This window comes from Athene noctua, chromosome 20, assembly GCF_965140245.1.
Source record: "Athene noctua chromosome 20, bAthNoc1.hap1.1, whole genome shotgun sequence".
Classification (NCBI taxonomy): domain Eukaryota; kingdom Metazoa; phylum Chordata; class Aves; order Strigiformes; family Strigidae; genus Athene; species Athene noctua.
The window spans coordinates 2,336,224-2,351,461 of NC_134056.1; the positions used below are offsets into that span (position 1 = coordinate 2,336,224).

Sequence of the window (15,238 nt, forward strand, 5' to 3'; positions counted from 1 at the left end):
AGTTCAATATGTTGCAGTGTGTCTAGTTTCAATTTAATATTTGAGGCAGCAGAAATCAAGGCTGATATTACACCTGTTTAATTGTACAATATCTTAAAGTCAGTGGTTGCTGTACCAGTTTGCCAGGCTGATGTCAAATAAAACCTTGTCTTTTGGTTTTCGAAGGACAGACAGTGTCTTAGCGAGCAGTCTAGATGGCTGCTGTTTAAATTAAAAGATGTTAACTAACACAATTGTATGTGTCCACACCCAGCACACACACATTTGGCCTTGCTGCCAGAAGAACCAAGCGATATTATTATGTTTACAGAATGCAGTTTGCTAGAGAACGCTGTGCTATGAATCTCCTATAAACACCTTTTCCTTGCAGGAATGTGTTTGCAAGCTTTTGTCGAAGCTTTCTTTTGCCTGGCTCAGAAAAAATACAAGTCCCTCCCACTTCATGAGCAAGTGGCATCGCTGATCGATTTTTGTGAGTATCATCTGGCTGCCCTGGATGAAAAGCGCCTGGTTTGTGGCCGTGGGGTTGTGGAGCGCCGAAGTGCAGTAGTTCCTTGTCAGACAGATGGACTTCACCTTACGCCAGCTGCACATGCACCCCTCCTGAACCGCACTGCCACAGCTAGTAAATTTGCAGATTATAGAAATCATCGCTATTAACGGTGCTGATTCACCAGGACAGAACTGAGAATTAATCCCCAGGTATGTACATGTACTGCAGGAGGACAGACTCTTGAATTCCTGCGTCTGATAGTCACAATTATTTATTTCAGGTTTTTTTAATTATGCTCTTCAAAAAGTCTACTGCCAGCTCTCATTCTCAAATAAATAATGATCCTGATAATGGCTATTTATTTGCCTCTGGACCTACAGTACACCTCACGTGACAAACTGTGCTTTCATCCCGAGTGTATAGAAAACTGCATGTGAAGAAAGGACCAAAATACAGCAGGAAGATATCCAGCATGATGGGATCGGCTGCACTGATGGAGGGGCACGCTCATCTCAAAGGAATTACATTGCTATCTATGCACTGGACGTACCATGGAAACCAAGTATGGAGCTGCAGTCTCAAGTACCAGTTGTGGACTTTGGAGAACTGAAACCTGGAATTATGTTTGTGGTCAGACTTCAGGCTTCGACTCTCTTCTTTCAGTGGCTTGGACTGTACATGTTGGAATCAATACAGATTGGTCATTGTCTATGTACTTACTTTTTTAAAGTCAGTCTTAAAACATTGAAATCATATTTTGGCTTCTACTTCTCTGTACATGTCTTTGCCATGACAAGCACTGTTAATTTTTTAAAGAAAAACTAAAGATGTTTATCCTTTTGCTTCCACAAAACCAATAAGCTCACACTTATTCACAGAAAAAATTTACTTCTTTAAGTCAAATTTGGTGAATCAAGTGGTGGTTTTGTCTTCAGGTACTATGCACTGCTTCTGCAAAAATCTTTACAGTGTAAAGGCCTGAGAGTTCATTTAAATTCCAGTGAAACTTTAGATTAAACTGACTGTATTCTAGGTTTGCTTATTTTTTGCCTTTTGCATGTTTGTTACCCTATTTGGACCCGCAGTAACATCAAGAGCAGATTTTTTTTTTTTTCACATATTCTTAATATTTTCCCTTAAATAACCGTATAACTGTACAAATTAGATCTGTATTATTTAAGAGGTTATTTTGACAAGAATGCTGAGTTGTACAGAGTAGTCTTATTTTTCAAGAAATGAACTGTGACTTCCATAATCAGACTCTTTTTGGGGAGGGGCTAAGCAGAACAGGAGACAGACTGAAAGAACAGGAGTAATTTGGAGCTTCAGGGCTGTTCAGTCAGATTCTTTTTGGTCTCATATTTTATTACAATAATATATGTCTACATCTGAGTTTGATTTTTCCTCCTTTGTTCTATTCTTTAATGCTAATGAGTCTGCTTATGTTCTAGCGTTCTTCATCCTGTCAAAAATCGCAAAGCTGTAAGATGGCATGGCGTCTGGGCATTTAGCTTGGAGTTGGAAAAAATTACCTGAGCTCCATGTCAACATGTTCAGTGGCTGGTGTATCAGAAACGTGACCTTGGAAGCACAATGTCAATGCAGCCCACTTAATGTCACGGACTAAATGCACACACAGTATTGAGTGAGTTTTTACTTCAGGAAAAGTTTAGAGTTCCTTTCCTGATTTTAGTTCCAAGCAGCATGCATTTTTCCTAAGTGGCAATCAGCAGCATGGCAATACAATGCAGAAGTTAACACTTAGCATGTCCCCTACTCTGCCTGGGAAGGGTTCAAGGCCAGGTTGGACGGGGCTTTGGGCAACCTGGGCTGGTGGAAGGTGGCCCTGCCCGGGGCAGGGGGGTTGGACTGGATGGGCTTTAAGGTCCCTTCCAGCCCAAACCATTCTGTGATTCTATGTGTTAATACTGGACGTGGGCATCTCTTCTTCTCTTACCTTTTTCTGTAATTCCAATGAAAGCAGTAGTAGATGATGTTTTTTAGTTCGGTGGTTAGACTGTTTGAAATTTTATGTATTGTACATAAAAAGGACAATTGTAGACTAATACCACTGCCCTCAGCCTTGTTTAAGTTTCATAAAGATTATTGCAATATGAAGATAAAATGCCAAACTCCAAGGTCTGGCATCTGTCAGAACAAATGAAGCTGAAAGGGTCATTTTTTTCACACTTTCATTGTAATATATTTGAAGACATTCACAAGTTGAAAAATGGTTACTTCTCATTTTGTGACATCTGACATTTGTCTTGCGATTGGCAGTGTGTTACTAGAAAACAGCTTATAGTTTCTCTCATCTTGTGATTGATGTCCTGTGAAGAGAGAGTTATAGAAGAGACGGATTTGAAATGCTACAACTGCAAATGCCTTTCCTTACAGCTTTCAAGCAGTACAGTCTATGGCCTAAAATATCCAGGTTTTGCTGTTGTATAAGTTACCCTGATATCAGTGGAATAAATTAACTGTTGTATATAGTGAACACTGGTAAGATCTCTCTCTGTTTTGGAGATCTTTGTATTCTCTGGATCTAATTCAGGTTTTTATAGCCTGTGCATACACGTGCTGATGCAGTATGCCCTGTTTATCTCCCACTTCAAATATGAAGGGTCCCTTGTAGAATAGTCAAAATATTCAATTATCTGCCTCCAGTAATCCAGTGTTCATGTATTTATGTAATTGGAAAATTGAATGCCACATTATTCTCAAGGGGAGGAGGGGGCTAAAACAAGAGTGTACTTTAGAGACTTAATGACAAAGTCACATTTCTCTTCCCTGCCATCTCATGCAGTTTCCTCTGCATATTATTTAGCATCCAAAGCAATTTCACATTGCCTTTAAGTTACCAGTCTGTGCACACGTGAAAAAATGACCAGAGACACTTTATTCAGAACATGAATGCTAATGCACTGGTAATCTGTTAATCCTGAGGTACCTTTCTAGCAAATGAATCAATATATGAAAGATAGTAGGTGTTTGAGGTTTTTTAATAATACTTTATATAGAACACAGCAGTCTATTCTATTTATGACACATATGATATGAACATTGCCTATCAGTGAAGTCTTCCTATTACCAAACACACTGGGTCTGGTATTCCTCACTGGGAATAAATCAGAAGAAAACACTTTATTTAACATCTAAGGAAGATTTGAGGCAAGTGAGTCCAGAATTTCAATCCAGACATCCCCCTTCCCTGCAAGCTTGTATCTAGCCCAGTGTACCCAAATTCACTTGGTGACTCCTTTGTTTGATTTTGAGTTCTTTCTCTGCATAAGGCTGTTGTAACCTACATCACCTGAAATGTGTCTTCTGCCTAATCTGGATGGAGCTCTTGGAATTTAATTGCCCTGTGCCCAAATGCCCAACTACCCCATGACAGCCCTGTTTTGGGAACACTTAAGGTACCCCAAGCAGATGGCTTCACTTGCCACACTTACACAGTTCTAGCTGCTTGCTTTGGACAGGGTAGGTGCATGTGCTTGTGTTGGAAGGGGCTGGGGCCTCTGTGGTGGTTTTGGGGGTGGGTCAGGGCATTGCTCCTGTGCCCCTGGACGTGGGAGCCCTCGAGGGCCACGCTACAGCTGTAGGAAGAGCTGTCACAGGAGCAGCTGCCAGCTGGGGCCTGTTGGGATGGTGCCTCAGTTCTGGGCTCGGTCCTATGGCATGAACAACTTTCACAGTCACCGTCACAGCTCCTCATTTCTCACCAGCACAGCGTCTGACCTTACTCTGATCTCTGATGGACACTGATAATCTACTTCTAAATATTACCCTGTTCCCTCTAATCTGTTTTCTTTTCCATCATGCTTTGCTGCGTTTCCTCCTAATTCCACAATTTTGCTTCTCGGCTTACCTAATAAACTGAGATGTGGTTAGCTTGGACAAATCCATTAGTTCAGCTTCCTGTGTTTCTGGAAGATGCGTGTCTTCATTCTGAAGGTGAATCTATCCTGTGTCATCTCTTTGAGGTGTTACCACGCATCGGTTCCAGCTCTCCTCTGAGCGCTCGGGGATCGATCTCTGTGCCTCCAGCCCCCCTCAGTCCCGCTGCTGTGGACATTACTGGTTTCCAGCATTGGGCTGCCTTTCAGTTTCCCAGAGCAGAAATGTGCCATAAATTACAGCTTGGTCGGGTCCAGCCCTAGCAGATGGAGCCCCACGGGCTTCCCGGAGCATCTCGGGCATCTCCCCGGCCATCCGTCCCTGCCCGGCTCCCTGTGCCCGCCGCGGTCCCTGCACTTCCAGAACCTTCCTGGCGGCGGGCGCCGCGGTGTGGAGGCGCCATTTCCCGCCCAGGGCACCTGCCGGCAGGTAACGGCGGGGGCGCTGGGGAGAGGGTCGGTCCGGCCGGAGGAGGGGACGGAGGGACCGTCCCTCAGCGGTAGGTTCCTCGCTGTAGAGTCCTGAGTGCAGTGAGTCACTTCCATAACAATTGCTGTTGTTTATGTCAAGGAGAGGGCAGCAGATTGCGGAGCCTGCCCGGGCTGTACGCTGCCAGGGGCTGGGTGAGCGTGCTGAGGCACCGCTGCACGGTTGGTTGGTTTGAAATGGGGAGACGGGGTTGAAGTAACTGGCGCATCTGTTGCGGATTGTGCTTTTTTCCACCTCTGATTTCCGTCCCGCAGAGGCTGATCAAAGCCTCCTAAAGCCGGGCGCTGTGCGGGGCATCCCCTGTGAGGTGGGGACAGCGCGGTGGCATGAGCGGGAGGATCCTCTGCTGCGAGTCCCTCACAAGGGCCTGACGTCGGGGCTGTGCTTACTGCTGGCTTTGCTAGTATCATTCAGTTACTATTAAACGGACCCCAATTCAGTAGTGGTTTATAAATATTGTTAGGAAGTACCTCAGTGCCAAGTCCCAGACAGATTATGCCCAGACTCCATGCAGACGGGGAGATGAAGAGCCCAGGTCTCGGTTGCTCCCCAGCAGTGGGTGGGAGCGCAGGCAGGAGGGCTGTGGGGGCCCTGGGGATCACAGCCAGCTGAAAGAGCCAGTGATCTTTAGTGGAACATGAACAGATCTTTAGAAAAGTGGTTTTATTTTTTTTTCTTTTTCTTTTTTTTCCTCCCCTCTGCTCACCCGTTGCCCTCTGTGTTTTAATCAAAGAACTTTGCTTCGTTTAATTTTCCTTGAAACTCTTGTTCCTACAGCTTTTAACTTCTGTGTTTTTACCTTACTTTTCTCCTTTATCTTCCTACTTTTCCCTCCCTTATTGTCATGATGGAGGGGAGAACTGAACTTTCTCACCTTCCCTCTCCCGATCTTGGGTTTTTTGGTATTATCAAGAAGTTAAATTATTGAACTCTGTGGTTCTCATTGATGTTGCCAGCTTTGGGGAGGGTTGCTTTGCAGGGAAGCTTTGACTGAGGAACTGGGAGCTCCCCGTAGCAGCCCAGCTCCCCGGACAGGGAGTCTGGTAGTTCAGTTCATTCCACACCAGTCTCCCTGAGCCGTGCCTTGTTCTCCCTCCTCTGCGCCCAGGTACCTCCTGCTGTGTGTGGCTGCAGAGCGGGGCTGGACCTCAGCACGGACTTGGTGCTACCTGATGCTGTTACCTGCAGCCTTTCAGTATGTGGGTGACTCTGCCAGCATCTGCCACTGTTTAAAGTGTTTGTGGCAGTTCTAATTTCTCTGGCAAACAAACGGGTCTGTGGATGGGTACTTCTGTATTACCTGTGCTTACAAAATGATTGTAAAGATCTCTTACTAGCTGAGTCAGTGATTACAGTGATGGCATTGAATGCCACCTTTTACAAGCATTTAGGAATAGCTTGTGGCCATGCTTATTTGCACCCCGCGCTGCCATCCCTGCAGCGGCTGCCTTGTGGCCTGTCTTGCCAGCTTGCTGTCAGAAACAAACCCTGTGCTCATCCCTGTGCTCATCCCTCTGCCTTGCTTACCTGAGGCTCACACTGGCCTGTTCTCCCCACGTATGTGCCAGTTTGCTGCCAGGGATGAGCTGCAGGCAAGCTGGCTGGGCCAGGGGACTCCAGAGGTGCTCTGTCCTGTGCAGCTCAGCTCACGGGCATCAGCTTTATCCTCTCTTCGTATTAGTGTTTCTGTCTTGGAGCTGGTGGGACTTTCTATGGACTGGGATTATTCACTGTGCAGGGCTCCAGACGATGTCTCCCAGCTGCATTGCCGGGCAAAGGCTCAACTCCTCCCCACCCCTGACAAAAAGTGTCTGTCTGCTCATGGCCTGGCACTGGCCCCGGCTGCTTAGCCTGATACTCTGTCGGTGCTTTGCTGTTGTGTTGTTCACCTACTGATTTCACTGTTGTAAAATCCTAGATAGTTTTCTGTGCAGTGTAAACTTTTCCCAACTTTGTGCCAGACCAAGCTGCAGTAGCTGGAGCAGAGGTGCTGCTCCTCCCCAAGATCCTGCAGTGTGCTCCTTGCTGCCCACTTGAGCAAGAACAAACTGCTCCAAGCACAATCTGAGCACTCGCTGTTCTTGGGTAATGACTGTTTATAGAGCTGTCACCTCCTTTTGGAGATGCTGACTGGCATGACTGCTAATGCGCCTCTGCCTGCAAGCACACACACAGGTTCTGTAGCAAGCACTCAAGTGTGTTCAGTAATTAGAAACCTGTCCAAAAAAAATGTGAGTGCTGTCACCACCTGTCTCTGTGTCTGTGTCAAGCAGTTCTGCTGCTCAATTACTGGTTTTGTTACCTGTCTCTGCTTTCAAACTTGTTTTTGTGTGGGAGAGATATTTATTCCCCTTTTCTTCTTGTGCATAGTTTTGGGAGGAGGAATGAGAGCACTCTTGTCTTCTGAGTTGACTTACCAGCAGAGCCTTCCAGCAGCAGCAGACTGTGAGCATGCAGAATGTCTGATACCTCACCATTAGCCAGGTAGAGAGAAGAGCACAGCTGAAATGCTTAGTGTTGGTTCACCGTGGGTTTGGCTAGAGCTCTTTTCTGTACCCATCCTTTTTCCCTGAGGTGACTAGAGTAATCTAGAAGCTCAGGTACATCTGCAGTGCTTGGAGAAGGATCTGTCAGTCCCAGAGGCTTCTTTTGCTGGTATCCTTTCCCGTCAGTGGGCTGTTCGGTAAGAGTTGCCTGGAAGGAGATGATTATAGCAAGAAAGGACATGATCACCGTGTCTGTGTTCTGTGCTGTGTCTGTGTTCTAGATAGCGCTGGTGAAACGCTGGAGGAGCTGCTTAACCATTTCTGGTGACAGCAAGGTTGGGAACCTGAGCTCCCAGCTCCTCCCTGACCCTGGGAAGAAGCCTGAGTTCTGCCCCATGGTGCGGGTTTGTTGGCCTCGAGTCGCAAGGTACAAGTGTGCTGGAGGCCAGACCAGTGAGCAGGAGGAGCCGGCTCTTTCCCACCCCTCCTGTGCTACCTCCTGAAGCCCGGCGCGGGGGAACCAGACTGCTGCTGACGGGGGAGAGCTGCTTGTGCATGCCTGGCACCGAGATGGCCATGCCTGGGCAGCAGCAGAGTTTTGTCTTTGTGTACTGTTACCATCAGCCACTCCATGCACGATCCCTGCGCATCTCTTCTTGAAAGGGACAGTTTGTGCTGGCATGTGAGAGGCAAGTGGGATGGCTTCAGCCATCTCACTGCATCAGGGTTCCACAGGGAAAAAAGCATCCTGAGGCCAGCATGCGTACCAGGCACTGTGAATCCTAGATGTCTGCAAAGGAGAAATGAGCTTGTTCAGAGCCTCGGACAGTTTCTGGCTTTCACGTTACTGGGGCACTTGTGTCCTGATCCCACTCACAGAAACATGTGGCGTTAGGTTTGCCCAGCTCTGGGCGGAGGAGAGAAATGTTTATTGTTCACTTGTCCAATCTGGCTGCATCACCATCTTCAGCCCACTGCTGAGATTCCTTTTTGTTATACGTTTCTCTCCCATCAGGAGCCTCATTTTTCCGTCAGTCCCTGCTGGAGCAGTGGCATTAATTTGTGCCACAGGCACGTGGTGTAATTGCATTCCCCTCTGCACACCAGCAGCAGGCACGAGGCTCTCCCAAGAATGCAGGTGCTGCACAGGAGCTATTAATGCCTCTTGGCCAGATGTGGCCCTGTAAATCCTGTGCTGGTGTTTACCTAGCACCACCACATTTCAAGGAGTTTAATTTAAACTTTCTTTATTGCTGTCTACTTTTTTCCATAACAGCCTTGTCCAATCTTGCATCTGCTCTTGAATTATAAGGGAGGAAGAACTATGATCAGCTCTTGACAATTAAAATTCATGGACAAATGTGCTGTCATTTGGTGGTCTACAGTAAGTCTCATCCATGTGCTACCTCTCCATAGAGAATTGCTTTTGTTTTCAAGAATGAGCTCTTTTACTTGAACACTAAGCTCTGAATGCAGGAGTTTTGTTCTGGTTTGGAAGCCTGTAGGAGGAAATGCTGGGAAGCAGGTTTGCCATGAGTGCCAGAGTATTGTTCCCCGCTGCACATCCCCGGGATGGGGGAGGCTCCGGGCCCAGCACTCCTCTTTGCATCGTCCTCCTCGCTCTGTTGGCGCCCTGCAGCCTCCCAGGGCCACAAAACGTACTGTCCGTCAGACGTGGTCAACTGTTGTATTTAACTTGTACTATCATTTCCCTTGTTTACAAAAATGTGAAAATTGGTATTGGCATGCAGTGTTAAAAGGGGCATCGTGGGGCACTGACACTTTGCTTAAAAACCTCTCGTCTGCCCCGTCAGCAGCCTGCCCACGCTCCGTTCAGCTGCTGTGCGATGGAGATAGTCCTGTTCTTCACTGCCAGAGCTGTGCACTCTGCGGGGGACATGGGTAATCCCTGGTTTGTGGGGGGTTACAACAAAATGACCTCGGTCTTGGTCCAAATAAATAAACAGACTGCCCTTGAGACCTTATTAAAGAACCTTTAAAGCTGATTCCCTTTCTATGTTGAGCTTCTGACTAATGTCTGAGGGCTTTAAGACAAGTTTGGGTTTTGGTTTCAACAACAAAAAAACTGTGAATAGCTGCACTGTAAGGAAAAACCTGCTGTGAGAGATTTGTTTTATGATGACAACGTTTGGGGTTTTCAACCAAAGACCTGCAAATCCAAACACTGATAATCTGTCTTTCAGCATCTTTAAGACAAAATTTTAGCAAATTGAGCAGAAAGTGTGCTTTGACTCAAATTTCACAACCTGCTGAAATACTGGGAAGCTGAAATCTGAGGGGAAAGTGATTGGGATTTTGTTAGATGTTCTAAACACCCTTTTTTTCCTGAAAACATTTTGGTTTAACCACCTAACAGATATCCTCTTGGAGAGCTCGAGGCAAGCACGTAGTTTTTTGGGGGGGGGGTGTCACATTTCAGCAACTCCTGTGCAATTTAGAAGGCAGTGGGAAGAACATCTCTGCCTTGGTGAGGTTTATGAAGCTTTCTCCATGGAGAGGGAGAACAGGTCCTTGGTGGATGGGAGATGGCGTCTGCGCTCCTGAGTTCTGCTGAAATCTCAGAACTTAGGTGTCAACACCTGCCCAGCTAGGCTCGACTTGTCTCGCTCTGCCCTCTGGTTGTTCCTCTGTAAGGTGACATTGATAAAGTGTTTATTTTTGTCCGACTGTTTCCGTTGGTTCTGCCTTGCGAGCATCCTCCTACTTGCTTGGTTTGTTCCAGCAGGATGAGATCCTGAGCCTCCTGCTAACCCTGCCCTGACCACACTCAGCCAAGTTCGTGTTTTTTCTCTCGGATTATTTCCGCCTTCCTTACCTTCACTTCACCTTAAGCACACCAAAAAAAAAAAAAAAAAAATCAGCAGCACTACCCAGATAAATCCATCTGGTCTCTGTCTCAGCCTCATTTAACCTCCCATTGAAGAGATTGTATCACATGGTATTCAGCTGAAACCTATTACCTTGCATGCCCAAGCATATCATATTGAATTACCTTCACCCATAGGCCTCGAGTGTTTGCTAATAGCTAATGGCATCTTTTAAGTTTGAGGTGATTTATTTGAACACGTTTCTGTTTCGTAGTGCAGCGGGGGTTGCGCGTTGGTGTTTTAAGAGGAGCTCAGCGAGGGGCTCTGCAGTGCCAAGGTCACAGCAGCCAAAGGCAGCCTGGCTTCGTGCCTCCCACACGAGGGTCCCAGTATTCCCATTCCTCACCACCGGCCCAGTAAAGCAAGTGTTAGTAACTGGGAGTAGGTGTTTCTGGCTGCGTGTAGCAAGAGATCCAGGCAGTCCCAGCGCCTGTGTGCCTGTTGTCACCATCCCTGGGGTGGGGGGGAGCGGGTGGTACACCCCTGCCTTCTGCAGCTTCCTGGGAAGGAGGTGACATGCCACGGGCTGCCCTGCATGCTGCTCCCTGCCCTCTCCCTTGACTGGCTCTATGGGAGATGATTATTTTTTGTGGTTCTGATGGCAGAAACAAGTTCACTGGTGTCGTTGCTGATTTTTGACAATTTACTGCAGGTGTAGGGTAGAATTGGTATGAAATTGCTGTAAAGGACAAAATCAAAAGCCTATTACAGTGGTGTGATGCAATTTTCCCTCCTTTTCCTCCTTCTCAGTGGAAGTATAAAAGCCCTTTTGCAGGTCAGGGTCAGACGCAGTAATCAGCGAGCCAGGCTTGGACGCAGTCAGGGTCTGGGGTGCGAGCAGCTGTGCTGGGAACACCAGCCACAGGGAGCTGAACTACTGAGACGCTACGGCAGCAGTTCAGGAGCAGTAGTTGAGGCTTTTAATAATTGGGTGGTTTCCATCGTGCTGCAGAAGCCCCCTCCAGCGTGCCTGTGACACCCAGCCAGGTGTGTGTGCTCCAGCTGGTGTGTAAATAGCCCAAGGACAAAGCATCATGCCAGGTGTTGCCAGTCGTGTGGAGGAAGGAAGGGGGGCTGTGGTTCTGTAAACCTCCAGGCTGATTTTTTTTATCAGTCCAGACTGGTTTCTGTTAAAAATCAACCCCTTGTTAAACTGTTTGATCCTTGCAAGGTTGGTCTGGTAGCAGCTAAGCTACCAGATAAGTGTGCACATATGCTGCCCATCCCTCACTGTGGGGTGGGGTGGGGGGATATTCACCTTTGTGCCCCTCCAGCTCCCTGAAGCCAACAGCAGCGTGGTGGGAAATGTGCTGGAGCTAGGTGTCATCTGCCTGCTCACAGGGACCCCAGGAGACAGTGGGAATGCCAGTTACAGACACAAACCCAGCTCCCGGATTTGTAATTTGTAGACTCAGTCTTGAGCTTCATGTTTGTCTTCTTGTCAGCCCAGTCCCCCCAGCACATCGCTCTCCTCAGCTGGGGGGTGAGGGAGGACCAGGGCTTCCAGGAAGGAAAAATAGTGACTGTAGTAAATCAAAGTCAATCAGCTTGGGATCGCTGTTATTCAGGTTTCATTCCTTGAAGATGTGGCACAAAAATCAAATGATCGAGGGTATTATCGCTCGTACCACCAATGGGGAAATCTGACAGTGTAACGGGGCTGCATCAATATTATTTATGTGGAGAGGAGTTGTCCTTGCTGTCAGGTGGGAAGCGGCAGAAATCCTACAGGTGTCCAAATCTTTCTCTCTCTTCCCCTCACCTCCTTTTTTAATAATCGAATAACCTAATATGATGTCTCTCTAAGATCAATAATAGTACAGGGCACATAATGACAAACTGGAAAACGTTTTCCCCGGAGTGAAATCTCTCAAAACAGAGCCTGTGAGCAGTTTTCATCCTAATAGAGCCAGACAGAGGTAGCACGGCAGGGAAAATGAAAGCAGCATGCAGCTGGCTCCTGCCGCCCTCCTGCTGCACCCACGTTGTTCTGAATTGGTATTTCAGGGTGGTGGTTGGGAGCTGGCTCCTGCTCAGCAGCCTGTGAGCTCCCCCATGTGCTGCACAGAGCTGGGGGTGTTGCCCTCTGTGTGGGGGGCCTGGCGTGGAGCCTGCAGCCTTGACCTCCCAGCCCCTGGGCAGAACTGCTAAGTTTGAAGATACGTCTTGTCTCCTTGGGTGCTCTGACTCCTTAACGTGCAAGGTGAGATGAGTCGGGCTGCGGGAGAGCTGCCAAGGTGCCAGTGGGGAGGGACACGCTGCCTCTTTGGGTCAGGAGTTGTTAAGTGTAGCCCCAGCATCTGGCACAGGGTTGGTCTCCGTGGCCAGCGTGGCTGCTGGGGCACTCCGCACTAGTTACCCGCACGTTACAGCGCAGGTCGGAGCCTCTCTACGGTTCATCCCTTCTGGGGGCAGCGTTCATGAACGTTGGTCGTCTTCAACCACTTGGCACGTGGCGCTGTGCAGTATGTGCCCGTGGTGCCTTGGCCTCTCTGTGAGAGCTGTAGCTGCTCCCTGGTGTGTGTGATGGTTTGCCAGGGGCTGGGAAGTGGCTCCGTGGGTGGGGATTGCGGCAGCAGCAATCGCAGAGGGGGCACAGTGTGGAGGCAGCGACTGAGGCAGCTGCCGCAGGCCGGCAGCATCAAACACAGGCTCTGCAGGATTTATCTGCCCAGTGCCACAGTGCTGCCTGCCAGCGTGTGGGAGAGGAGGAGGATTAGGGAATGGTCTGCATAACATTTCATACTTCTTTGCAAAGTAATGTTAATTACACTTTCTACAGACTGATCTGCTGTCTGTTCTGTGCCTTCCTCCCTCTGCCCCGGGTACCTCACGCCCCCCTTGCCCCAGTGCAGCCACCTCTGTGCTGGAGACACAGGCAGGACAAGGAGTGCACTTGGTGTGCCTGGGTTGAGCCAATACCACACGCTGACCCAAAGGAGGGAGATGTCCCCTTGTGGAAACCTTGTACAAGTCCTTAGGCTGTGCAGTGAGCGCTGAAAAGTTAAAAGCGACGCGAATTTGTTGCTGGGAAGGCCTGCAGCCTTTGTCCCCAGGGCGGCTGGTTGTGTTCGTCCCTGGCACAGTCGTGGTCACCTCGCTGCGGTGTCCACACGGTGCCGGGCCGGTGCTGGCCTCGGTGGGCTCAGGTCAGAGCATCTGAGCGTCTCCGTCCCGGCCTGGCTGCGGGCCAGCATGGCCAGGCCTTTCTGCAGGACGCGGAAGTGTGGGCAGTCGATAGACACGGGTAAAATAAAGTTGTGAACAGCAGCGGGAGTTGAAATAGCAACATCAATAGCAGTTTCCAGATAATGATCTAATTAGCACAAACAACAAGTTTCCACTAATGACTCTTGTTCTTCCAGTCCCTTCCTTTCTGCTCGCCTGTCATTACTGACTTCTCTAGCAGGGAGCGGCTGCGCTCCCCCTGTCTCTGGGGCCAAGGCTTCGCAGGTTTGTTTACTGGCTGGCTTTGAATTACTTCTCCAGAGGATGATTGCTCTGGAGCTTGGGCTGATGTGCGTGGGATGGCTGTGTGCAGGAGGGGGAGGGAGGAAAATCAGCTGTTTGGCTTTTGTAGCTTGCTAGAGGCCTTGGGAAAGTTGTGCTCCTTCTGCATGTCTCCAGTTGTAAAAATAAGGATGCTGACGTTCATCCGCTGCAGCGGAGGGAGGGAGCTGACTGCTTGTGAGGGGCTTGGGAAGCTGTGAGTGAAAGATGCTTGACAGGAGCAGATTATTAGCAGAGGAGCAGAAACAAGCTGTTTCTTTCCATGCCCTCCATAGCTATAAACCTCGTCTCTGCATGTCCCTGTCTCTCTCCCACTGGACCAGGAAGGCTCTTTTGTGCCATTAAGAACCCAGCTTGACCAGTGTTGACTTAATGCCATCATTTACTCCGCTGTCAGTGCCACTGTGGTGGCTGTTGCTTTGTCCTCAGCTGCGTGGTGGGCAGGACCCTCGCATTTGCCTGTTTCCAAGGTGCTGGAAACCTGCAGCTTCCCCAGGTTTGAGACGGTGGCCGAGGGGATCTGATCCCTGGCAGATGCCCAGGGGAGCTGTGGCTACTCATTCCTGGGATGTGCGAGGTGCAACTGGAGCTGAGGCTGGCATGGATGGGGCTCACCCGGAGAGGGAAGAGGGTGGAGCAGAGGGAGGGTGGGAGAGTTGCTGCCCCTCAGCAGTGTTGGGATCCTGACCAGTGAGACTGGCAGTGAAAAGCTGTGTTACAGACTCAAGGCAAACACGCTGTGTTGGGAATGAAGTGGGAGCTCATTCAGAGCTTGTTCTAGGTGGCTGGCTCTGGAGAAAGCCAGTGCTGGGACAGCACTCCTGGGGATGCCCACGCTCACCCCAGCATGGTGTATCAATATGAGCCAGACTTGGTGAAGTAGAGAACGGAACGAGCCTTTTCCATGGCTGTTTGGGTTTCAGTAACTTCTCAGCAGGGCCTCTGAGCCTGCACTCATGAGGGGATCTGAGCTCAAGTTAGCGTTTTTTTTTTTCCTTTTGTCTTAATCCCAAGAACATGCTTTCCCCCAGGCCCAGCAAAGCATTCCTATGCGGGGAGCACCTGCGACATGTCTGGGGCTGTCCAAGAGTGAGGGACCCCCAGTTGTTTCTGTGTTGAGTTTAAGCTTCTAGTGACAATGGTGAGAAGAGCAGGTCTCTGGAAAGCCGTGCTGTAATGGAGGGGTTACATACATGTACACACAAAATCCTGAAGTATTTTTTAACTTATTTCTCTTCACTGAAGGTCTTTCAAACCAGCTTTAGCCCACACACCAAATCACTTTGCAGTGATGCTTTGTTCTGTGTGATGTCCCACTTTTATGTGCCCTGCAAATGAGGATTTTGGTCCATAAAATCACCAGTCCCAAGTGTTTAAAAATCAGGACTCTATCTGTAAGGCTGGCTTAAAAAGCTTGATACTTAAAACTTTAGATGGTTGTTTTTAAGTTTGTCCTCTGCTTGTTAAGGTTT

General features: G+C 48.6%; 1 protein-coding gene across 4 annotated transcripts in view; it reads left to right on the forward strand.

Annotated features, from left to right (window-relative positions):
• TTLL11 (tubulin tyrosine ligase like 11) overlaps positions 1-4,405 on the forward strand; it is a 52,825-nt gene extending 48,420 nt beyond the window's left edge. For 2 of the 4 annotated variants that reach the window (XM_074923842.1, XM_074923845.1), the window contains one exon: positions 371-4,405. In XM_074923842.1, the coding sequence (XP_074779943.1) occupies positions 371-660 (290 nt within the window). In that variant the 3' untranslated portion in view covers positions 661-4,405. The remainder of the gene's footprint in view (positions 1-370) is intronic. The other 2 variants (XM_074923843.1, XM_074923844.1) reach the window with 2 other exon arrangements.
• Positions 4,406-15,238: the final 10,833 nt, after the last annotated feature.